The sequence below is a fragment of the Cyanistes caeruleus genome, chromosome 10 (genome assembly GCF_971803275.1).
Source record: "Cyanistes caeruleus chromosome 10, bCyaCae1.hap1.1, whole genome shotgun sequence".
Lineage (NCBI taxonomy): Eukaryota > Metazoa > Chordata > Aves > Passeriformes > Paridae > Cyanistes > Cyanistes caeruleus.
The window spans coordinates 8,639,237-8,665,009 of record NC_141710.1 but is presented as its reverse complement, the minus strand read 5'-3'; the positions used below and the strand labels follow the sequence as shown (position 1 = coordinate 8,665,009).

The 25,773-nt window shown below is 39.2% G+C and overlaps 1 protein-coding gene across 21 annotated transcripts in view; it reads left to right on the top strand.

Annotated features, from left to right (window-relative positions):
- The window catches only part of DOCK10 (dedicator of cytokinesis 10), a 145,272-nt gene that overhangs the window by 72,919 nt on the left and 46,580 nt on the right, over window positions 1–25,773 (top strand). For all 21 annotated transcript variants that reach the window (XM_086844817.1, XM_086844830.1, XM_086844827.1 and 18 more), the window contains 13 exons: window positions 3,559–3,631; window positions 3,939–4,070; window positions 4,335–4,469; window positions 8,869–9,052; window positions 10,668–10,753; window positions 12,832–12,915; window positions 13,815–13,970; window positions 15,462–15,683; window positions 16,388–16,510; window positions 17,119–17,201; window positions 22,552–22,674; window positions 23,925–24,004; window positions 25,114–25,301. In XM_086844817.1, the coding sequence (XP_086700943.1) occupies window positions 3,559–3,631; window positions 3,939–4,070; window positions 4,335–4,469; window positions 8,869–9,052; window positions 10,668–10,753; window positions 12,832–12,915; window positions 13,815–13,970; window positions 15,462–15,683; window positions 16,388–16,510; window positions 17,119–17,201; window positions 22,552–22,674; window positions 23,925–24,004; window positions 25,114–25,301 (1,669 nt within the window). The remainder of the gene's footprint in view (window positions 1–3,558; window positions 3,632–3,938; window positions 4,071–4,334; window positions 4,470–8,868; window positions 9,053–10,667; window positions 10,754–12,831; window positions 12,916–13,814; window positions 13,971–15,461; window positions 15,684–16,387; window positions 16,511–17,118; window positions 17,202–22,551; window positions 22,675–23,924; window positions 24,005–25,113; window positions 25,302–25,773) is intronic.

The window sequence follows — 25,773 nt, the reverse complement described above, 5'->3', positions numbered from 1 at the left end:
AACTCCATTAGTGCTGATTCAAATCCTTACAAGCTTATTTGCGTTTTCAAAGCACAGTTGATACAGGAGAGGTGGCTTTTCGTTTTCCTTAATAATGCATAAATGTCACTCACCTTTCACTGGGGTTCATTCTCCTTTTAGTTGCCCTGTGGAGCAGAGAGTAGGATTTCAGTGCTTTATAGCTGCATTGTTCAGAACTGGGTGCACTGGTGGTGCAAGGCTGCTGGTGTCAGGGTAAGGGGCATCCCTCCTGTGCTTGGAGGCACATGAATGTGAAAATCACTGTAAAAGTGCTGGGAGGAGCAGGAACAAGTTCCTTGACTTGAGCGGAAAGAAATTGAGAGTCTGGTGCTCATTCCTACATGCATGAGTTTCTACCCATACTCTTGTTTCTGGAAGGTTTGTGTCCTGCCCCTGAGGAAGGTTTTAGAGAGTAGTTGCCAAAATCACCAAGTGCCAGGATGAGCTCTGTTACTATCTCCTTTCCTGGAGTTTGAGTCACTAAAATTACAATACAGGATGAAAAAGGTTTTTACCTGCATATAAGACAGGAATGAATGACTGCTCCAAGCATGGGTTGGATGGAAACTGGTTCTAACTTCATTGCTTTAGGAACTGATAAAATTCATAAAGCTGAGTCTTATGGCCTAGTTAGATGCTGTGTTCAGAGGGTTTTGCTCTGCAAACCTTCCTTTAGATCTGCATTTGCGCTTGTAGGTTGGCATTTTTATGAACAGCATACGTGGTAGTACATAAAGCCATTAAGAGCACTTTTGCTAATTAGAGATTATAAACACACCCTTACTTAAGTACCCAGCCTGCTGATTGGTTCAGAAAATTAATGCATTTAGTGCTCAAGAAAAATGGTTGTAGCACAGCAGTTTTCCATTTAACCTTAAATGTCTTCACTCTTATGAAATATGCATTGGACAGATGTGGGTGCATTGCTGTGCAGAAAAGTACATTTTAGCTGATTACATACATCCTCTTCTGCAAAGGATATTTTAGTGTGGTGCTTAATGGGATTTGCTTTCATGGGTTCATGCTCCAAGGGTACCAAGGTGTTTTGCATCTTACTTTTTCCTCCTTCCTAATGCATACATTGTACTGAGGATTATACTGACACGAGATCTTGTGTCTTGTATCCCTCAGGGAAGGTTTGGGTGCCACACTTGTTGATATTTCGGACAAAAAGTTATAGCAGGAGTTGCTTGCATTTTGTTTGCTGGAAGCTGCCATGGCTTTTGAGCTTAACATACCTTTAACAGATCTGGTTTGAGATCCACCTCATTTCATATTGTTTCCAGCCTCTTCAACCTTGATTTGCATGTGCATGTTACAAAATTTGGTGGTTTAGACTTAATCTTCTCGAAAAAAATGAAGAGGCTTGGTATGTCCTGGTCATTATACTATATTTCACTGTTGATAGCTCTGGATGCCTACTTTTTACTGTTTTTTGTTTGATTTGAAGAAACCTGCTGTCATACTTTCAGAAATCTGAACATGTTCTTGTATCAATCCCTTTATAGGAAGTCATTGTATTGGCGAGCAATGGATGAGTGTTAAGTGTTTAGCTTTACATGATATTACAAGCCATATCATTTACAATACCAGATCTAACTGTGGCTAAAGAAATTCCATTCACTGAGGGTGTGCTGAACTTCCCTGTGGGCATTTCCATGTAGAAACAAGCATGTTGGGGCTCAGCAGCTTTCAGCGGCACCGAAGGACTTCATGCCTTGGGTGTGCTTGAGGCCGTGCTGTGCTGGGTGACACAGTGGTACAACACCTCAAGTAATGGCTGCAGGGTGTAGCAGAGGTTTGTGAGTGCTGGCCCTTTCTGGTTGGAAAGCAGTTGCTGTGTGATGCTGAGCACCCAGGGCAGGCAGTGAGTACTCCACATCCACTGCAGTACTGCTGTGGCACCAGGGCAGAGCTCAGCGCCATGTGCATGACAGGATCAAAATATTTAGCAATATTTTGCTTTGGTTTTTCTCTGAGTGTGTTCCTCCTTGGAGGTTTCTCTCAGCTCTTTCTAACCCCTTAAATTCCTCTCTGTGAGCTCTCACTACCTCTTTTACACCATGTTTTATGCTTTGTGCTGGTGTGTTCATGCTTCTTGAGCAAGTGGATGGGTGGGAAAACATTCAGTGTGTGCTGTGCTGACTGTCTGGGAACAGAAAGAGTCATTAGCAAAATTTTTTGCTGCTGTTCATAGGAAACCTGGAACACTTGGTAGATATTTCAGGTATAGTGCCTCTTTTTATAAAAGGTGAGATTTGGCTTGAGATTTTTGGTTTGGAGTCCTTTCAGGTGGGAATGTTTGTGTAAGAATCTATAGCAGCTGCCTTCAGTTGCATTGGAAAATCTACAATGATTTTCCATCACAAATATTCTGACTATTAAAGCTCTACAGATGTCAAAAATGCCAGTAGTTTGTCAGTGTTCCTTTTATTCAAAGCATTGATCAGTTGTTCACTGCAAATAAACTGCAAAACTGGAACAAACTAAAGAGGGAATGAAACACTCTTGTGTTCTCTGTGCACTTGTGGTGGCATGGGCACATCACGGGAACACTGGTTTTGAAATGGGGAAAACAAAGAGGGGATAGGCATTGCTCATTACTCTGATCTTCCTTATCTGTAATTTATGAATGAATGAATAAAAAATAAAAAAGGTCAAAGTTATATTTTTTTAAATTATTTTTTATTCTGGAAAAGTCAGTCTTCCTAATAAATAATAGCTTTTAGCATGAAAACTTTTTTAGGTTTTAATATCATTACTAAAGGTTTTCAAGATGAGATTTGTAATCTTTAGGAATTTGAAAACAGTATTGAAATTTTTTGGGGCACTGAAAAGCCTATTTTTTCCCATTTAAAAATACCCTTGAATTTTTATTGTGTGTATTTGGCTATTACTTACTGTTTAATTCTGCAGCATGAGAAGTACTCTGGACCTAAGTACAGTTATTTATGTGCTTAAAATTAAGCAAATGCTTAAGTGCTTTGCTTTTTCGTATTCAGTTCTGGGTTTGAGTATACAGCATAAAGAACATAAATGGCATCACATCAAAAAGACATCTGTGTATTTTCAAAAATTGCTTGAAGGCTGTACTCATCATATTGAATAGAAAAAAAATCTTTAACTCGTGAAGTGATGTAGAAGCTTTAAGATGGAAGTTTTAATGTTCTTGGTTAAGAAATCTGTTGAAGAGCTCTTTCCTTTGACAGCCTTGAATGGGTTATCTCTTTGGAAATTGTTTTGGGTTTGTTGCCCATGGTTGTGGAAGAGCAGTGAAGAGACCAAGAATTGGTATTTTATCATTTGTATAGAACTGTTACAGCTTCAGAGTCTTGGGGGAAAAATAGATACATGGGGCTTAGGAAAAAAAGTATTTTAAAAGTCTAGTGATTTTAAAGGAGACAACAGGATGACAGCAAAAGATGTACTTTTGTACATGACATTGCCATGGGGGCTCAGGATGGTTCCCTCCCTGAAACAGCAGGTACATTATTTGTTTCTAATAAATAAATAAATACATTTTTTCCCCCCTCCCAGAAGTGAATGTAGACCAGAGAAACTGCCATCACATTCCTTTGAAATCGATCATGAAGATGTGGATAAAGATGAAGTATGTATTCTGGTTTGGGTTGGTTTTTTTCTACTGGGGAAGTTATTTTTTTGCTTAAATATCAAATAAAGAATGATAATGGAGGGTCATTATCTCCCATAAAATATTTCATATTTTAAATAGCTCTGAAATTAGTGCAACAGCTTGGTCACATGTCATCCCATGCATGGGAGGGCCATTAATAATGTCTTATTTTAAAAGGAATGAAAGGGTGATTATTTGTTATCAAGCAGATATTCACACATTACAGTTTTTGTCTTGGAATTCAGAAAACAAGTCTGCAGTTTTAACCTTGTCTTCCATATAGGACACAACATCCCACTCATCTTCTAAAGGTGGTGGTGGAGGAGGAGGAGGATTAGCAGCAGGAGTTTACAAGTCTGGATGGCTTTATAAAGGGAATTTCAACAGCACTGTAAACAATAGCATTACTGTTCGGGTAAGGAAACAACATTATTCTTTCTTTATTCCATTTGGATTTATTTTCCCCACAGAGGAGCACTTTTTTCCATTGTCACTTAGCTGTTTACTACTCAGGTTTGATTACATTGCTTTAAACAATAATAAATATTTCATTTGTCTGTAAAATAGTGATTGAAATGCAGTCAGGAGTTACCTGTTATTTAAACCCTGTGAATAAAGTATCAGTGAAAATAATTTGCAGTACAACAATTTTCATGCTTCTTCTTTCCCACCACTCCAGTCATTCAAAAAGCGCTATTTCCAGCTGACACAGTTGTCGGATAACTCATATATTATGAATTTTTATAAAGATGAAAAAATATCAAAGGAGCCAAAGGGATGTATTTTTTTGGATTCTTGTACGGGAGTTGTACAGGTAAGTTCTATTTATTTCATTGTAGTATTTTGGGTGTAGGATGCATTTAAAAAGGCTAGTGGAAGAACACATTCATTATCAGAATAATGGCCTCATTAGCAGTTTCAGGAAATGAAAGCACCAATGGTTTTGCTCTTTAATTTGGTGCAGATGGTCAGACTGACAAGTTACAAAAAACACAGCTGAATTATGGTATCAGACCATGCACACACTCTTTGTCCATGGCAAACATGACAAAAAAATGTTGTGAAATATTTGGGAGGGGTTTCACTGAAATTATTTTCTGAGATGTCAGATTTTACCTCATGCTTACTAAGAGCAGGCTTGCTTGTTGTGGGGTAAAGAGATTCAGCTTACAAAGCATTGCCTGTTGGGAAGGTGTGAAATTAATCTTGTATCCTGAGCCTCCTTGAAGGTCATCACTTCTGGAGATGATAGAGAGTCTTAATGGCATCAGGTAGGACAGAACCTTTCTGGTTGTCTGCCAGAAGTTTCTAAACCAACCTTTTTTTTCCTATTGTTACCCCTAGACTGTGTGTTTAGCTTTTTTCTCCCATCCAATCCTTTCCTCTAATTCTAATAATATATTTCTCTTTTTTCTTTTGTTTCATTCTAAACAAGATGTTACCTTGAATGGTATGTGACTATTGACTGATCTAGCCCAATGTGTCACTGAATCAGAAAATGATTTTTATTTAATCTATGCTTTACTACTTAACCAGTAAAGATTGGTAACAGGGCTGATTTGAGGGTTGCCTTGAGTCTTTCAGGTAACTCAAGGGAAAACCCCTGATAAACAAGAAGTTTTCATGGTTGTGATGTCCTTCCTTTACCTCTAAACCCCTTTGGAGCAAGAAAAATTATCAGTTCCCAGTGATTCACCCTGGGAACAAGTATTTGCTGAGAGTCCCCAGCTCTGTGGACAATGGCCATTATCCCTGTTCAGAAGGATGTTTCTTTTTCCAAAAGGGGGTAGAAGAGGATGGAGTTAAGCATGTAGGATAGTGATGCTTGCCAGCGTAAATCCATTGCCTTGAGAGACCCTCCCAGGTAGCTTGGAAGAGGAGATTCTTATGAGAAATCCTGGTTAGAAATTGCTGTTTGCTCCTGCCTGCTGGCAGAAGGGACTTTATCTCAAGCTGTGTCTCAGCCAGAGCTCCAGTCCAGCCCTGCAGAATGTATATTATGTACACATTTAATGCTACCTCAGAGGGTGTCCTTTCTGCTGTGCTGTTTCTCATGGCACTCCAGGATAGCAGAAGTGTCTTGACTGCAAGATTTCTGCCCTTTTTTGACTAACTTCTAACAAAAAAAAAGACTTCAAGAAAACTTTGAAATCCTCCTCCTGAAGCTTTGACAGCTGCTTTTTATATCTACAGTGTTCCTCCAGATTGTCCCACACCGGTGGGTTCTCCTCATGCCTGCCCCAGATACAAGTTGCTGTGGCAGTTTTTGATTGACATTTAGTATGTGACTCACAAATTTGAGCCATCTTCACTAGCAAGAAGTTAGAATCTTAGCCAGGGGTGTACTGGGATGAATACCATCAGTTATCAAAGTCTGTGAGGGACTTGGAATCATCAACAAAACCTGGCTTAGAGTTGCCATAAACAGGGAGACCAGAGAATGTGGAGAAACAGTTGGACAAAACTGAATTTTTAGTGAAAAAATGTGATGCGTACATTGTGATTTAATGAGTTTTAATACTATAAAATGTTTAAGTCTCTATTAATGACTTTGAGCTCCTGTTTGATTGAGATAGAATATCAAAATTGTAGTAAATATCCCAGAGAAATCATCTCCAGATAAAATACAAAATGCTTCCAAAACAATTCAGTTAGTTTGGAAGAATGACCCTGCAGGCATTAGACTTAGTCTGATGTTTCATTTATAGCTCATTCATAGCCTCTTTATTCAATTTTGTATTATTTCTTTCTGAAAGAAATTTTTGGACTTGAAATTAAGTGTTGAAGATTAGGAGTCAAGGTCCATGTACCATATGGAAGGGATTTTATAGAGGAGCAAACTGAGAAATGGTACTTTGGTTTGTTTCTTTTTTCCTGTTAACTGATCAGGAAGGTAAAATAGTTGGCCTTACATTTAAAACAAAGACTTTGCTGTAGAGCTCATCTGCTTGCCAGAAGTCTGAAGTGCAGATGGAAAAGTGGATATTGAAGTTTTCCTGCCCTGCCTGATGTTTTTAAGGTTCAACATGCAAAATATATTGCTGCATTAGATAATGTCTGATAGTCTTTCAGTTCCTGATTTAAAGATCTTGGCCATGTCTATAAGGCCATGTCCATAATATAGACAATAAATGTATTCATCTTGTGCTTCAGTATTTGATTTAGAGAACTTGGTCATGTCATTAGGGGAAATATATAAAATAGAAAATAAATACATTAATTTTAAATGCTTTTGTTCTTATCTGAAATAAAACTGAAATGTAGCATTCTTCTTTACGGATTTTGCATAAACTGGTGTACATAATCCACTTTACAAATAATCTGGCTTTAAAAGTTTTAAGTGACCACTATCTAAGATTCTTGGCATAGTTTTGTTCAACTTCTAGCTCTTGGTCAAGCCCATATATAATTTTATATATATGCAACAGGTTTTAGTGAAGTTTTAGTCTTTTTTTTACATTAATTTAAATGTATGATTGGAGGAAAGCGGTGACTTCAGATCAGGATAAATACTGAACACCAAAGAACCAATTGGTACAAAACCCAAGCCTATTCTTACTCTGCATTTAATGAACTAAAATTTATAACCCTGAAAGAATATTCACCTCCATAAAGTACTTGAGAGGAAAATTATTTCCTATCAAGAAAATTTCCAGTAGCAGAACTAAAAAATGGCACACATATACACACAGACAATCCCAAGTCAGTTTGAAAAGCCAAGATTTGTCTGACCCCACTGACCCAAGTAGTTCCAGAAGAAGGAGTTCAGTTTTAAGTGATTCCTGATCTGGGTCATGACATGTAATATAAGAGCTGGAGCAAGTGATTAGCAACAGATTGGGTAGGAATCTTCTAAATCATCTCTGCTGCTGGAAAAAAATGTTCATGGAACTTGCTTCTCAGTGTCCTGGGTTTTCATCCTCCTCTGCTAATCAGCATCAGATTTTGCCTCTGTTCCTCTTAAATAAAAGTATCACTATCTTCTCACCATCTGGCTTGGAAACCTCTTAATAACTTGTTCACATAGAACTGTGCAGAAAAATGCTTACTGTATGTAGAATTACAGGAGACCACTGTGATGTTACTTGAGACTGTTAAGGAAGAAAAAATGGAAAAAATAACCAGTTATGGGGTGGATGATTTTTTTTTTTCTCCTTTTCATTTGTCAGCATCACTCCAAGGTTAAATCTGTCAACAAAGTGATGTGAATCTTCTGGAATATTGAAATCAAAATGGTGGCACTGATGTCCATCATCAGTCAGTTTTAAAAGTTCAGTGAAACAGTAGGGGAAAGAATGCATTACTGTTCTCTCAGATATAAGCAAGGGGGAGAGAATATTGATGCAACTGCTTCCTTAAGACTAAGAGATATGTGCCTCACTAATTGGGTAAATTTGAGAAATGAAGCACATTATGTTAGATCCCATCACTTTGCTTGATTTTATTGAGCTGTTTCAGTAGCTAAGAACCTATTAATTCTTATGGCAGAAATTGATAGACTTATCATCTCCTGCAAGTAAAATCTGGTGACAGAAAACAGCTCTCAGAACTTAATCTATTCCCAGTACACTGGGCATTTGTTCTTATTTTGTGCTTGAAAAGGATAGCATTGTAATGACTGACCAGCACTGTACCTCACCTTTGCCTTTTGGGAAAAATTGTTGAAATCCCCTAAGTGGTTTTTAAAATCTTTCTAAGACAAAAGTAGATGTGGGAAGTACCCATTGCAATAGGTCCTTACTGTGCAGGAATTTGTCCTGTTGCAATCTGCTGGAAAGTCCTGTTCCCACTCTCCCCCAAATATTTATATGATTTAGCAATACTTTAATTTATCTTTTCGGGTGTAAGTGTAAGAGGCTGGTTTTTTAGAGCTGTTCTCTCCAGACCATTCCAACTCATGCAGCAGTGCTGCACTTTGTGGCCAGAAGTCTTTTATTGTTCCACATGGGAGGTATTCCCTTCTGAACTATTGTCCATCTTAGATTTTTGTGGCTAAATTTAGGACATATGTTTGGCCACAGAAGCTCTTAAATGCACAAATTGACAGAAATTTGTGTGACTACCGCACTATTTGAATTTTCTTTGACGCCACTGAAACTTGCTTAAATGTAATTTTTAAAGACTTTTATACAAGTCCATCTTATGGATGTGTTTTTCAATAACTTTTTGTATTACTTCTAGTGTTTATTTTTATTTTCCTTTTGTTCCAACAGAATAACAGGCTTAGGAAACATGCCTTTGAGTTGAAAATGAATGACCTCACATACTTTGTGCTGGCAGCTGAAAATGAGCAGGATATGGATGACTGGATTTTTACTCTCAACAAAATCCTGCAAATAAATCCAGAGGGAACCGTTCAGGAGAGGAAGAGTGCAGATCTCACTGATCTGAGACTTGGTAAGACTGAAAAATCTCTTGTATTGCTGGGGATTTTTTAAACAAGTGAAAAAACTGGAACCTTCATATCAGTATTTAATCATTTTAACTGCCTGAGTCTGTAATGGGTTCTGTAGCTATTGATTTCTGAGGAAGCAGCAGCAGTGTTGGCAATCTCTGAGCAATGTCAGCTAACTCCCCTCAGATCGCTTTCAGGGGAGGGGAGGTAGAGCTGTTCCCACAAAGTCAGCAGGAGCAACGTGGCTCCACTTTGCATATGCAGCTCTTTTTTAAATTTAGTTCTGTCAGTGATCTCGTTGGTGCTTTGTGTTTTACTGTCCTGGAACTTTGAAGGTTTAAAGGAGTTTTGTACTGGAGAGTGGTTTGATCAGTTCTTTGTCCAACATTTTACTTTCTTTAAAATTTCTGGAGCTAATAATTTTTTAAAAAAACAGCCAAAAAAGAAAACCCAACAAACCAGCTGTGGTATATGGCTCTTTCTCTGAAAGCTTATTGACTTTTACTTCTTGCTTTTTTGAGCTTGCTCTCACTGTGGAAGAAAGAATTGGATGCTCTACTATACTGCAGTCTTCATGTGGTAGTAGCTCATTCTTCCACATAATAAATCCAGTTTGGATGAACTCCAGCTGAAATTCTAAGGCTGAAAACACTTGAAACCTTAAGACAGATGTAAAATGCATGTGCTCTAAGCTGAGTCAAAGCTTTGAATCCATATGCATCTGAATCTTAGGGATGTTCAGAGCTAATTCAACTCTTTACCCTGATGTTTATAAGTTCTAATTTTGGAAGGAAAGGATAGTTTTCAGACAGACAAAGATGTTTTTAGAAGTTGCAGACACAAGAGACTTGCACTACAGAATCAGAGGAGTAGTTTTGAAGATCCCACCCATAAGGGATATTAATGAAACAGGAAGAAATACGTGCATAAAAGGTCAAAAATACAGGCTAACACAAAACAGAAGTCTCTACTGGTAAAAAAGCTGATAACAAGCAACAGGAATGTGCTTTATAGTTAACTTTTCAAAAGGCATGAGGCTTTCTTGGCAAGAAGAGCCCTAAGTGACTGTAATGACTTCTTTCACATGGGGCTGAATTACCACGTGAGAACAGAGCACTCCCTGGTGAGCTGAGTGAAGCACAGGGCTTGTGTTCAGTGCTGTTCCCTGGATTCATAGGTCTGCAGCTGATGGAGTCCACACTGCATCCCTCCCTTTCCCACAGAGAGGGCAAGATCCTGCCTCACCCAACGCTCCCTTTGCTGGGAATCCAAAATCTTTTGGTCGACATAAACCCTTGGTGTTGCATCAGAAGGGGCTGAGACAGAGAGGTGTCTTTGTCACGAGTGTGAATATTTGTCATGGGTGAATGTGTTGGATATTTCATTGAGTAGTCAGGCCTGTTGTTTGGAAGCTTAAATATAGACTAAGATACAGTGAGAGATGAGGTTGGGGAGGACAGAGGTTTACATGAGCATTGCTTCTGTTTGGAGAGATCCTGAGTCTGAAGGGAATAAAAAGAAATAACATGGAAATACGGGTTTTTATCTTTTAAACCTTATGGTAATAGAGATAATAATAAACTGTTTTGTGGGTTGTTTTGTGTTTTTCTCTTCAAGACCCTGCAGAAGTTTTGGAGAATTATGATTGCTCTCAAGAAGAAGCAGATTCTTCGGAGAACACCTTGCACCCAGACTTCGCAAAAGTAATGGATGTTACATTTTTCTTTACAAGTCTAGTGGAAAGAACTTTCTGGGTGAAAAATGCCTGCCAATAGCTGATCATTAATATTCTGAAAGGTTGAAAAATACAGCACAGTCTATTACAATTGTTAGAGACACAACAAATAACAGGAATAATCTTGTTTCTGAACAACTCATCCTTTTGTTTAAGTGAGAAAATATCCACCAGATGCAAAGAGAGTTGGTGCTCCAGAAAGTATTTTGATTTAGACCTGTGAAGTCAGAAAGGATCCAGTCCCCTCAGTTATGTCTGAAATATTTGCTCATCTGAACTGCATTTCAGTAGAATTTGGCCCTTGGAGAGCCAAAATTTCCTGTGTGACTGGAAAGGAGGTGAGCTCTGAACTGCTCATTGCCTTCTGTAACTTCATTGAAAGATGGGTGTGCTACCAGGGGAGGCATTTTGTCCTCTGGAGCTCATAAACTGCTTCATGTGGATGAGATAATTGCATATGGTGCTGAAAAGCTTTTTAATGAAAAGCTAGATTGGAAATGCTTCACTGCTTTCTCCTAAACAAATGTACAATCTGTTTTTAGCCTTCTGCCAGTGAGCTGCTGTAGATGCTGTCTGTCTACAGAGCCAAATGCTGTTTGAGAATGTTACACAGATTTGAACTGAAAGCTGTCTGTGCATTGAGGACAGAATTTTACTCTAGGTCATATATGCAAAGTGGTCCCCTAGAATGCGAAAAAGCAAAAAAAATCAAATCACCAAACAAAATAAAAACAAAATAGCCAACCGAATAAAAGGTGTCTGAGTTTATGTATTAAGGGCAGCAGAAGTATCTGAGCATCTTGTCTGTGGATAGATTATTTCTAATAGTTTAGTTGATGCAGATATCTCTAATTCTACTGTTGCTGCCTGCAAGGCTATAGGAGATGGTCAGCTTGGTTTGTGATTCTCTTTTTGCCCTTCATGTGGATAATTCCTGTTCCCCCAACCTGGCTGCAACAGTGTGGCCTTTCCCTAGTCCATGGCAGAGAAACACCCTGATCCCATCTCCATCTGAACCAGTCCACCAGAGCCACAGCAGGACCTGCTTCTGCGGGTCAGGGACACGTTGGGAAGTGAACGTGGAGCTCTTGGACTTGCTGGGCTGCTGCTGCTTGTTACTTTATGTGTGCTGGCAATGCCATGGTGTTGTGGGAGACATGAAACACTGAACGGGACCTGAACAAGAGAATATCCTGTGCTATGTCACCCAAGGGTTGTACTCGGTCCTAGGAAAGCAGAAAAGACGGACAATCTTTTAATATTTTAGAGATTAAAAAATAAATTAAAAAAAAAAAAAGTTAGAGAAAATTGAAGTGCAGAGAAAGTCTGAAGGAACTGAGCAATTGAAATCTCCCAGGGGATCTCTAAGGGGAAGAGAATGTGTAGGGCTTACTTTACATATTGGATAAATGAGCTTAACTAGAGAGGTAAAAGGATTTTGCAGTTAGACATAAGGGTAAATTTTTAGAATATAGGGGAGGAAAGCACCAGGTGGCTTCAGAAGGTGAAGTTGGTGTTGTCAGAGAGCTTGCTATTAATTTGAACATGTGTCTGTCAGAAAGGAAATGGGTATGTCTGATCCTCCCCATGGCAGAGGGTGGGTGGGAGAGGAGTCCCAGCCTTGCCTTGGGGTGACACTGCAGTCTGTGTCTGCTCAGCCTGTGAGGCTCACTGGCATTTGCTGCTCCCCTTTCTGCCCTCCCCTGGCACAGGTGTTTTTCTGTGGGGCTGGTTTGTCAGGGCTTTACCACCCTCAGCTTGGGATTCCCTGAACTGATTTTGGTGTGGAGATCTGACATCTTCCTCAATGGGTTGCATATGTGAACATGCAAAAGCTTGAATTACTTAATTGATCTATTTTGGGATTCCTTAGAAGTATGTCATGGCCTGAAAATCCCTGCTCACAAGCAGAGAGTGCTTGGGGATAACTGCTGCAGAAGTGGGAAATGTTGTTACGAGTGAAACATTGATCACTCATTTAGAACATAACAACTTTATGGATTTCTGTTCCTGTGCAGAAAACTAATTTATTATCTGTCACCACAGTACATCACAGAAACAGAGGAAACAGTGAAAGCCTCTCGAAATACAGAGCGACTAAACCTGTTCTCTTTGGATCCTGATATAGCAGTAAGCAACATTTTATTTTTTTTTTTTATTCCTAGAAGTTTTTAAATACAGGTGACACGAGCTAACTGGGTTAGCTGAGCCAGCAGAGTGAGTTGCACTTCAGCAAGCACCTGGCTATACCCAAGGCTTCAGCAGTGAAGAGGGAGGGGAGCTTTCTGTGATCCACAGAGGTTTCTGTATAGATTCTAGACTTTATTTTAAAAATAAATGTACTGTACTCTACTGTACAGACTGCAGAGTGGTTGAGGATGGCAGTGACCTCTGGAGGTCATCCAGTCCAGCCAAGCTAAGCTCTGAATTGGTTTAAAACAAGCATTAACGTTTAACATTTAATGTCAGGATTCAAAGAAAGTTATTTCTTGCACTGAATGTGATTTAAATGGAAATTTTATTTTAGTTAAAAAGGAGGCTTAAGTAAAATTTGGATTAGTGTATATTTAAACTTCATCCTGATGTCAATCAACTTAGAAGACCTTTATTCAAAATATTAAGCAAATTGAAATAATTAATGGGAAAAGAGGGAAGTGCCTGGAATCTCATTCTAAAATGTGCTGTTAATGGTCTGATGTGAGGGTTTTTAATCTATATGAGGAAATGAAAAGCTAAAGTTTTAGAAACAGTAGGTAAACAAGAAAGAGGACTGTTCTAAAATTATTGGAAACCTAATTTGAATCCCTAATTCTGCCTCTGACATTATATATATCCTCAGGCAGTCTTTTTTGTTTGCTTCCTAATCTATAAATTAGGAACACTCATTTACTGTAGTAATATGAAGATACCAACAGTGACTTTTGAGGTTTTCAGGTGCTTCAGTGGTTGCAAAGACATTTAAAAAGCTTACTTAGTTTTGGGATATGATGATTTTTCCTATGTATAACAAATTGCCCTACTTATTTCAGGCATTGAACCCTCAGAAAAAGGAGTTTCCAGGGACAAACTCAGTGATGAAGCCATTTGAAGAAAAGCCTGCAAAGAGGATCCTGATTACCTGCAAATCCCTCAGTTTGAATCTCCAGGCCTGTGTTACTGAAAATGAAAATGATCCCTCAACCAACGTAAGCGTTTCTTATTTCTCTGTGGTTTTTGTTGGGTTTTTTTGTTGTTGTTGTTGGTTGGGGTTTTTTTTCTTTTCATACATGTGTTAGTTTGGAAAGAGAAGTGAAAGGAAAGCTGTATCACACATGCATACTGCTCCCTTTGGACTGAATAACAAAACTGATTAACTTTTCAATAGATATTTTGAAGTTGATTTACATTGAAGACTTTTAGCTACAGCTCACTGGAGGATTAAAAATGTTTGAAACCTTGAGGATTCTTAACAATTGCTATGAGAAGAAGAAGTTTAAACTGCCAAGACCGATGTTGCTGGTGAACTGGTGGATCTTTGTTGTTTTTCAGGGAGAGACAAGAAACCAAGCAGATAAAGTTACAGGAGAGAAGGCAAAATAGAAAGTACAGGATGTTTCATCTAGTGGAAAAATTCACCTAAAACCAGGACAAAACAGAAAATTTTGCTTATTCTTACCACAAAAAAAAGGTCTGGGAAAATTGAGATGTAGGTATCAATCTATAGCTTTTAGTTAGCTCTCCTCTGAAGCAGGAAAATTATGATACATCAGTGTCCCAGCAGCTCCACTTTCATATATTACATATGAGATATTGATTTTGTTTGTTGATTTGTTTGTTTTTCATTTGAAGATGACCTCAATAGTGAGGTCAAATTCAGCATGATGTAATCAATATCTTTTTTTGGCAGACTGGAGTAACTGTTTAAATAAAGTCATGATAACTGCACCAAGGGCATGCAATATTCACTGCAGAGGCTGAAAAAGCAAAGGGCATTGTACCTGCTATGCTCTGCTCTTTATCTCCACAGTTTTTAGGTTCTGATTTCTGGACAGCTCAGGTGATGTTATTCTGGGGCTGATTTATTCCATCAGAACTATGGATGCTCTTTGGAGGTTACTTTCAGTCACAGGACTGAATTCCCTGGTACTCTGCCATAGGATAAGTGGGCACTGTCAGAGGGGTTTGAATGCTCTTGGTTTCCCAGCAAAATGGAACATGTGTTTCCCACGGAATAATACACCCACTCTTTTGTGTTTGTACCAGTAAACATTTTCCGTCCCCTTACTTTTGTCATCTTTGTGTTGCATTTCTGACGATCCCTGAAAGCCCACACTCACTCTTCCCTCTTTTATAATGACTCTCAATCTACATTTTAAAAATCCTGCAGTGTATTTACTGGGGCTCTATTCATTTATTCTAATAATTAGCTATCAATTTGGTCTTCATTCTGTGAGTTTCTAAGCTGTCAATTCCTCTTCTGGCACCCTGTTAACAAGCTCTCTTAAAAAGCCCCTAAAATCACATGGTTGGAAACTAATCTGGGGTGTGTGTGAACATGTGTTTTAAATGTGTCTCATAATTTGTAAATAATATTTGTTTGTTTGGGTTTTTTTCTAGTTGCGAAAACACATTAAAAGATAGACTTTACCCCCATCCCCTCAGTTATCACTGTATTGTGTTTTTGGTATTTTCTCCAGGTAGAGCCTTTCTTTGTGAGCGTGGCACTGTATGATGTCAGGGATGGCAGGAAGATCTCTGCTGATTTTCATGTGGATTTGAACCACACTCTGGTTAGACAGATGATTTCAGCTTCCTCGAGTCCATTAGAAAATGGTGCTGTTGAAAATATTGACTCAAATGAAATGGAAGAACCACAGGTCAAAGGGTTTCCAGAAGAGTGGCTGAAATACCCCAAACAGGTATTCCACATGTGACTTGCATGGCTTAGTGACTTGTGGGACTTATTTTAGTTTGATGGTATTCTTTTTCATTGGAGAACTTTTGCATGCTATGTTCTTGTTTTCAAGAAAATTCTCTTTTGTGTGTCAGTTGCATAGAGCCACTTGGTTTCTGAGCTCCCTGTAGACCACTGACAATCAAACTGATAAAATGTAGTGTCTCTTATCTAGAGAAAGCACCCATATTTCCTCTGCTCTTTGGGTCCATTTGCTGACCTCTCCCAACCTGCCAAACAAAATCACAACTCAAAGCAACACCTAGATGCTGCAATAATCTTCCACATTCTTGCTGTTGCCATAAACTGTGGGCTGAAACGGCTGAAACCTTTTCTCCTCCTTTCATTCCCCTGAGGAATGACTGACTCAGGCCAGCTTTTAGGTGCTGCCCAAGAGGAGCAGTTGGGTCAGGCCATACTAACACAGTCACACTGCTCTTGACTTGAGCCAGTCTGTTTGCAAGGTGCTGCATGAGAACAAGCTGACTTCAGCACTAGCACAAAGATTTTCTTTTCCATCTGGCTGTGTTGAATAAATAGAGATAATAATCCATAATAATCCTTTCTGGATTTGGTTTGTTACTGTTTCCATCAACAGGGAGTACTGGCGGTATTTCCTTTCTCCAATATTGCTGTGTACTTTTGAACTGTTCTCCCTTTCATCCACAGGCTCTTTTCTCCATAAGTAATCCTCACTCTGAGATTGTACTGGTGGCAAAGATAGAAAAGGTGCTTACAGGAAACATTGCCAGCAGTGCTGAACCTTACATTAAGAATCCTGATTCTTTTAAGGTAATGTAACAGGAGCATCCTTTCCTGCTCTGTAAGCCTCAGCCTGCTGGAAGCTGAAGGCATTGCAAATCGTGCTGACAAATCTCAGCAATCAGTCTGTGGGTGCTGAACAGGATGAGCTCCCAGGAGCCCCATGCTTCAGAAAGCAAATGTACAAATTCCACTGGCTGGATGAATGAAGCTCCATTTTGTCTTCAACTTGAAAATCCACCCGTGGTGCATTCCTGTGCTGGTTGTGCCTTAGTACAGGGACAACTTTCAGCAACGTTTTAGAAATTATGAGCTATGGAACTTGGTACAGGAGCAAAGCTGGGGTAGGCACCTCTCTGAGAGCAGGCACTGCACCTGCATTGGGTAATGACAGAAAACTGGAATAACAACTTTAATGCAGTTCTGAATAAAGGAATGGTGACAAGGTTTAATTTGCCAGAAGCATCATATTCATCTTGTGATGTCTCTGCTGTCCACCCCAGAACCTTTTGTTATGAACAGCATCAGGCCAAATTATTGTAGGGACACTGTAGCCTCTTCAGTTTGGATGTACTTTGTGCAGCATTTAAGATGTTAGAATGAAACTGATGAAATAATTCACATTTCCTTTTTTGCAGTGTGCACAGAAGGTGCTAAAATCCAATAAACAGTTCTGCAGCAAGCTGGGGAAATACCGTATGCCATTTGCTTGGTCAGTGAGGTATGTATTCATTCTTTTCATGAATTTATAAGCATCTTATAGCTTATTCCCTTGGACTTCTAGCCTTTTATTCTTTTCCACTTTTTCTGCCTGAAGCTAAGCAAAGCTTTCTCTCTGTACAGGACCCCAGAATATCCTGCAGGCTTTTTGTTTCATTGCCCTATTTTTCTCACAGCTAAATGTCAGTTACTCTCTCATTAAATGTTACTGTGGTGGAATCTTTTCTTCAGGTATGTAGTGAAGTTGCCAGGGAGCAGCAAAGGTGGCTGACAGAATATTAATTTATCCTGAGCTCCACCATTCATTGGGTGCTAAAAATTACCAAAGATGTTTCAAAGTCACAGTTCTCATAAGAATTTCCTGCTAAGGTAATTGTGGTCTGAAAAAGAGTTGCAGTGGCCACCTAGAAAATAGGTGCATGGGTACCTGTTCTTGAGGCTCTGTTCTTGTTTTGATGCCTGTCAAGTTTGTAAGAAAAATCTGACCAAGGACTTGAAATGCTTTGGGGGTCATATTGAGGAATTTGGGTTCAGGTACTCTTGCATTTTTTCGTGGTTAACAGGTGATGGAGAACTTCTATTTTCTCATTAGGCAGGTCAGCTGGGTTTTATTGCAGGTCAGTGTGGTGGCAGTAATGGATTTTACTTCCTTCTCTCACTCCTCCTGTATAATTTTTTGCTGGTCTCACCTCAAGACTGAGGCACCCCTGTGCCTTTTCATCAACTTTTACCAAATATTGCTTTTTTTGTCTGTTCTCCCTTCAAATTTTGATGTAATTCTCTGTCCTCTCCCTTTTTTCTTTCTCAGTCTTGTGTAATTTCTTCAATTTACTGCTGCCCTGGGATGAGAGGGAGCTCCCTGACAGTGACCCTCCTGTGTGTCCCTGTGACAGCTCTCCCTTCTTTCTGCCATGCATAGAGCAGGGAATATAAATTTTCATATTCCCTATAAAAAGGAAAGCTGTCAATTGCCAAGTGAGAACATTCCTCCTCTTCTGCGGCTTCTGTTCTCACAGTAGCAGGCCAGGTGGAGAGCTGCCTGAAGCTCTCAGCAGGAAGAAAGGAAGAGCAAGTTCTGGGTGAAAAAGTTCTGTGGCATTGCCTGTGGTTATGAGAGAGCTCTGTGTGGTGTCTGCTTCTGGTGTGGAGCACCAGGAGGACACAGTTTCCCATGATATGTGCAAGGAAAAAACTGCTTTTAGAATATGGTGCTTAGATGGTGAAGAGGAAAACAAGCAGTGAGATATGGCCATTTGAAGGGTTCATTTATATTTTATTTACATACTTTTTTGTCAATATCCAGTAAGAACAGGAGAGCTGAGAAGGGCAGATAATGTGTTTTGATCTGTCGTCACAAGCTCAAGGACACTCATAAATATTGCTACTTCTGTGTAGGCAGAGGACCATCAATCAAAATCATATTGATGGGTTAATAGAGACAATTTTACCATGTAGCAGTCTGTGCAGTGGCAGGAGGTACAGGCTTGGCACCAGCCTGACCTGGAGCTTCCTATTGACTCTGTGTGCCTGTGCTCTGTGGCAGTGCCATCAGTGATATGTTCTGCAGCTCAGCCCTTGCTGTACTAGCTATCTTTAGGTGGCCTGATGATTTTAACTAGTTCAAGGTCTGGCCAGGCACTCATAGGTATATAGAAGGCTAGAACATTCTTCCACAGCAGGAGAATTTTGCTGAAGCAAATCCTGACAAAAGGAAAATACAGAAAGGTTTTCTTCTCATTTTGAAAGAACTCTATTTTCTTTTCATAGGGTTCTCCAAGTGTCAATCTCTTGTTGCTTTGTGATGAGGAGTGGGGCAGGACAGGATTTGGGCTGTGCCCCTCTCTGGCTCTCAGCTGCTGGGCTGTGTGTGCCTCAGCCCAGAGCTATGGCTGCAGCTCTGTGCTTGCTCTGCCTAAGGAAAGTTTTAACAGGCACGAGTGAAGTTCTGCTGCTATCCCTGTGAGGCAGAGAGCCCCCTAAATACCTGTCAAGCTAGGGTGCACTGAGTAAATTCAAATTCCACACTCATTTACATCTGCTTGTGTATTAACATTGCTCAGGTCTGAATTTGGTAAAAGCAAAGTATAAAATTATTTCTGTTTTCACAGCTTGAAAATAGAAGTTTCCACATGAGGCTATCGCACTACAGGGGGAAAGAAATGGTTTGGCTATGATAAATAGCAAAACCCTGGGTTTGGAAATGTGTTTTCCAGTTAGTTCATTCTGGCATTAACCACACTTCTGTTCTTGTGTGGAAATTTTCTCTCCTTAAAGCAGTTACAGATGGCCACAGTGCGATTTTTACGTATGCATTCAGCAAGCCAAACTCTTGACAGTTGAGTATTGCACATGTGACTGAAACTCTTAATTAGCTCCTGTGGCACCAGTTTGTTAGCATTGCTCAAAAGCATGACTCAGGGTTCTTCCCTGAGTTCCTGCTGGGAAATCTGGTGCCTGCATGCTCTCGCAGGTATAATTATGGTATGTGTCAGAATTACAGTGTGTCAGAGTCTCATATTCCTGCCAGAACTGCCAAAGTTTGCAAATATCTGCCTCAGCTACATATTGTAGATGTGGGGGGAAACTTCATTCCCAGAGATTAGTTTTTACACTCTTACTCCTTCAAACCTACTCCACCCTCATAAACATGATGTTTTAAAGCCTAATATTTGAATCCTTCAGCAGCTTGTGTTGCTGCTGATTTGATTCAGCTGCCGTAGGTTGAGGTAGCTGAAGGCAGTGAGGCTGCACTGATTTCCAGTAGCTGCAGATCTTCCACTGAATGTCTAACCCTGGAGGTGGGCAATTTTCCCACAAATCATAAACCACTACTTCAAAAGTAACCTTTTTCAAAGTTAAATAATGAACAATGTGTAGGTTTTCTGTGCTTGACAAGTTTTTAGGATTGTAGATAGTCAGCTAACAATGTCAAAAGAGCAGAATCATACAAACAAGTACTGAGATGATGTTTTGGTTTATTTAGTGTAATCTATTAACTTGTTTTCCCCTAAATTACCACTTTAAGAATCTCTTCAGGAATTTAGTTCAGTGAAATTTTTCTTACTAAATTGTCAGTAAATAGGTACCCATACTAAGGTACATCATTAATGCATTAGATAAATATTGAACTCCTGGACTGTAGAAGTTTTTTAAGCATTTCCTTGTTTTGATGTGACAGCTGTCATTCTCTAGTGCCTTCAGTACATTCCCTATGACAAGGAGCACTCTTGTTGCACCTGCAAGGGTATTGCAAAACATGGGATTGCAGTTACTGAACTGCAGCTGTAACACATTCAATACTTGCTGCTCTGGCAATTCTTCAGCTTTACTGAACCTGGGGAATTGAGATACCAGTACAATTTGACCAGGTCATAAAATGTACCTTTTTAAGAATGGGTATCTTGTTTTCGGTTGACATCTAAACTACTCATGTGATTGTAAGAACTGTACAGAAATGGAGTACTGTGTATAAGCTGGAAAGATAAAAATACTTCCCTGGTTTGTAGCTGTTTCATATAATTTTGTACTGGGTGCATTATTTAGGCAGGGATATGCTGCTGGACCAGTCCTAGAGGCAAAGCATGTGATAGCCAGGGAGCACTGATGCTCTGGAGCAGTGTTTGTAGGCAGGGTGACTTTGTAAAGCCCTTCTGACTCCAAACCAGAGTAGAGGAGTGAGCAGTCACAGAATCTTTTGGGTCTGAAGATACCCTGAGGACGGTGGTGCTGTGTCCCTGAGCCTCCTGGAAGGCTGTGCTCAATACACTGACCCAAAGTGAGCTACAGCTTCATTTCCTTTTTCACTTGCATCCACAGCCCTCCTTGGTGCACTGAGCAGGGCTTTGCTCAGTGTCAGAGCCTGCTCTGGAATCAGTTAATCGTTTCCAGCAGAGCCTGGGTTTGCTCAGCATCACATTGCACAGCCCAGTGGCACAGCGGAAATCACTCACCCAATGTTTTGGTTCTCCCTGTTAGTCTGGAGGAGGAAGCGGTGCCGAGTCTAAGAAATACCATAATGTCACCAATACTGTAATAATTATTAAATCTTTTTTCTTTCCTTTTTCTTTTTTCTGACAGCAGTTTAATAGGATTTATAGAGTAAGTGGTGGCTGCCAGAAATGAGGTCTGGTTTCTCCCTAGTAAGCTTTTTGACATGGTATGTTGGTGTGGACCTTATTCCCTCCAACAGCTGGAGGTGAAAATCTGATAGAAGAGAGTTGATCATTCTCGACAGTTGCAAAAAAATGAGATAGGGATACTTCTCTCAGTTAATTAAGTTAAGATATGGTGCATTTATAATTATTCTTGGGATCCTCTTCCAAAGGTTTGCTCCGTTATTTTGCAGCTGGCAACAATTTGTTCTGGCATCAATTCTTCTTCTCACTGGCAGTGGAACAGAGAAGTAAATTAAGGAAGCAAGATTGGCCAAATGATTCACAGAACAGCACTTAGTGTCAAGAACATTTTACTTTTGTTAAGCAATGTTTTTTCATACTACAGTTGAATCCAAGGTTCATTAATTTGAATAGCTCTTACATTACCCGGTCCAGCCAGCGTGTGTGACCCTGGAGGATACAAAGGGCACTGGAATGTCTTAATTAAATCCTGCAAGTGTCAATAAGCAGGAATGGAAATGTCTGGAAATGTTTGCCTGTGCACACAACAGCTGATATTTATTGTTCTCAGTTATAGATGGTTATCCTTCTTTTCCAGTTCATTCAGCACTTTGTCGCTGGTTCATCAAAAATTTAGTTGGTGTTCCACAAATTTGTTTTGTGAAGGAATGCTAAGCCACAGCTGAGTTGGTGTTGTGCCTCTGGAGGGCACAGGACAGATTTAGTTCACTGAGGTCTCTAACCTGGTTCTGTAAAAGCATGTGTTTCTTTATGTGGTAAGAGGTGGTGGTTGAGATTTGACAGCTAGTTATGATTTCCATTATTTAAAGTTATCATGATTTTCCTTGGTTAATAACTTCTTGGATGGAATTACCTATGGATGAAACTACCTACTGAGGCATAGAATTCTTCAAATTGATTCCTTGAAATAAGGAATCAGTCTCTTTGTTGAAGTGAGGAGTCATGTGCACGATGGTGAGAGGGTCTCGCTCAAACCAGCTCTGAGGTCTTTGCAGGACTGGGATGCACATGGAATAAACTGAAATTGCCTAAGCTTGGCAGGGCTCTCTTGGGTGAAAATCTGCAGAGAGGCCATGAATTTGTGCAAGAATTTGTATAACAACCTTGTTAGAAGATTACATGATAATTTCAAATGTTCAAGTATATATATATACATACATACACACATCTATATGGATGAGTGTTTGTAAATATGATATTTTTTTCTCTTTATAGGCCAGTGTTTAAAGATAATCAGGGAAATGTTGACAGAGACTCCCGATTCTCACCCTTATTCAGGCAAGAAAGTAATAAGATTTCCATGGAAGACTTGATTAAACTAATAGCAGAATACAGAAGGTAAGGAAAACTTTCTAATTTGCTGTGAAGCTTTATAAATCTGTGCAGAGTAATCATAGCTGGGTTTTTTTCTTCATTAAACACAGTGTGCCAAAGTGGCCATGTTAAATTATATTACATTAGTGTTTTTCACATTAGATTATTACCTGCCAAAGAGTGCTTGAGGTTGGACTTTCCAGGAAAATTGAAACATCATTTGGCACGTTAAAATAAATGTTATTATAACCTAAAAATAGTGATTGCTTAAATAAGCTTTTATCAGGGGGGATGCAGGCAAAGTACCCAACATTATCTCAGGGGGAAAAAAAACAAAAAATAAAAAAAGAGACAGACATATAAAATCATTCTTTGTGGGTTTCCCAACTCCTTGCTTTTGTTTGTTCGAGTCTCCATGGCAAACTCAAGAATGGACATTGAAAGTAAAAACCTTCTCCAAGTGGTTTCCAGCCTGTAAATTTCTGAATAGAGGTTTGGCTGCACAGTTTCCATACAGGTATAAATCAGGTTAATCCTAGAGCAGGGTCTGTGTTTATACTGGGTAAGTGACATGAGAATTTAACTATGTCTCCTTGTCTTTTCTGCTCTAAATGGGCCTAAAAATGAATTAATCTAAATAGCTTCTGTTCCATTTATATAAAAAGGGATCATAGAAGGATTGAATGTTAGCTATGAGGCTTGGATTAGGCCCTTAACTTCTTGTACCCCCTTACTGTTACTGGTCACCCTACTGACAATTCATTAGTGTCACCACTCTTGTGTTTGTGTCCCTAAAACATCTCCTAGATTTAGCATTGTGGTTTTGGCACTGCTCAAATTGCTCAGGCACAAGGAATATGTCTTGGGCCTTTTTCAGCATAGCACTTGGAAGCCACAATGCTGTGAACTCCTCTCATCCCAGTGCTCATTGAATTCCTTTTAGGGAATATTTCATTCAGATTTTAGAAAGTAAAAATAGATAAGTTAATTCTCATAAATTTTGTTTCATCACTTCCTTTTCTACAAAATAATGCTGCTTGCAAAGAGAAGGCAGGAGTGAGACTAAGAAAAAAAAACCCCAGAATCCAAATAATATTTTATTTCTGGTGATATATTTCATTAGAGTTTAATAGTCAATAGATATATGTTAAATGTGTTTAATGTACCTTAAATATCTTAAATAAGGGTCTGTTTTTAATTTTTGATTAATTCCTGTGATGTTATGCTCTCTGTTGTTCTAATTTTCTAAAATGTTTTCATTTATCTCATTGCAGAGCGGAGAAGATAAGCAAAATACAGACTATACCTGGCTGTTTGGACATTGCAGTTGATTGTGTTCCTTTGGAACATCCAAGTATGATTCCACTTTAAAATTAATTATTCTAACTAAGTAGGACATTGTCGTAGTCTTTCCATCCATAATTGTGCCTTGAGACAGTTCTGACAGAAGTGTCCATTGTGTAGGAAAACGTGTGCAGGGGAGTGGTTTTGATTTGCTGTCATTTAATTACACCACTCTTTGTTTCATCCTGTACCTGGCCAGATCCAGCCCAGTTTGCAGTGTCTGTGAAAGAGAAGGAAACCACACTGCTGCAGCTGGCCTAGAGCTGCTCCTCCCCAGCCTGCCTGGGCTGCAGAGCACCTGCATTATTCTGAAACTGGCAATTTCCTCTTCTGCTAGGTTAGAAGGAAGTAAAATTTGGCATGGTGCATGTGAGGGATCACAAGCTTCTTTCAGTTTCCTCACAATACATTGGTAGACTTTTCCTGGGGATTATTCTATGATTTGAGGAAGGAATTTGTAGGCAGGGTCTGTCCAATGGCTTTTCCCTGAAATAATTCTGGTTGCTCTGGACATCCCTAAGTCGGTGGCCCCTCTCAGCTTGAGTTCCCCATGAAGTTAAATGCCTCACTGCTTTAATGGTATGGGAAGGGAGAGTATTCTCTATCCAGTTTTAATCTCTCCCTGTCTCAGTGACAGAGGGTTTATTTTCATCTTCTGTTTCTTGATCTGATTTTAGTTATCCCAATTGCATCATATATTTGATCTAGTGCTGCACTGCTCACTTCTTCATTTTATTTATTATGTTATTAGATAATAGAAAATCTTAAATGAGCTGTTGAGCTGTAAAATTGATTAGAAGCAGCATCACTCAGTACATTCCGTAGAAATTGTCCATATACTAATGGGGCTCTTGTGCCATCAAATGTCACCAAATACTGTGGGTGTCAAAAGAGGTTACCAGTGCTGTCCAGTTTAATTCAAGTGAGAGAAGTCATTTAAGGATGATACATTGCTACTTTTCTGAGCTTGTGTGTAAATTTGAGGCATCTCAGCATTAGTCATTTTTCCGAAGTTAAGGTAGGATTTTGTATGTTCCATCTCAATATTACTTATTTTTAGTAGTGAGACAGTAAAAGCAAACACAATATGTGATGGAGCTCTTTTCTTTTCTTTTGAAGACTGTGTGACTTCATCCTTTATTCCAATCAAGCCATTCCATAATGTAAAGGAGCATCAACCTACAGTGGAAGTTGAGGAGTTTGTGCAGGAATCAACAAAATATTCTCGACCTTACAGGGTGTACAAGAACCAAATATACATCTACCCAAAGCACCTCAAGTATGACAGCCAAAAACACTTCAACAAGGTACAGAATGTGACTGATTGAGGCCAGCATGGGGTAGTAGTGGCCTGCATGAGCTTTTTTAGGAATCAAGAACTTATATAAATGAGAGGAAAATGGTGATGTCACTTGAGTTGGCTCTTCATTTTTTTTCAGCTTTTGCAATCATAAAACTGGTACAATTTTAATAAATCTATGGGTTAATTTTAAGTTGTAACAGTGATTCAAAGAGACATAATGTGGTAATTATCTTAAAATTATTAAATAATATATTTCTTTATATATAAAAATCTTCACAATTTTCTTAAGGGCTTTATATTATTGACATACCATGTGCAGATAAAATTAATCAAGATAATGTTTGTAATTCTTTAATTAAACCTGGTACCACTTGTGTTTCCATGGTGGTTGAAAACTAATTAAGGACAAGATACAGGTAAGTCCTGGTCACTTAATATTCTACTTCTACACAGTCACTTTGAGGCCTGGCTCGCAT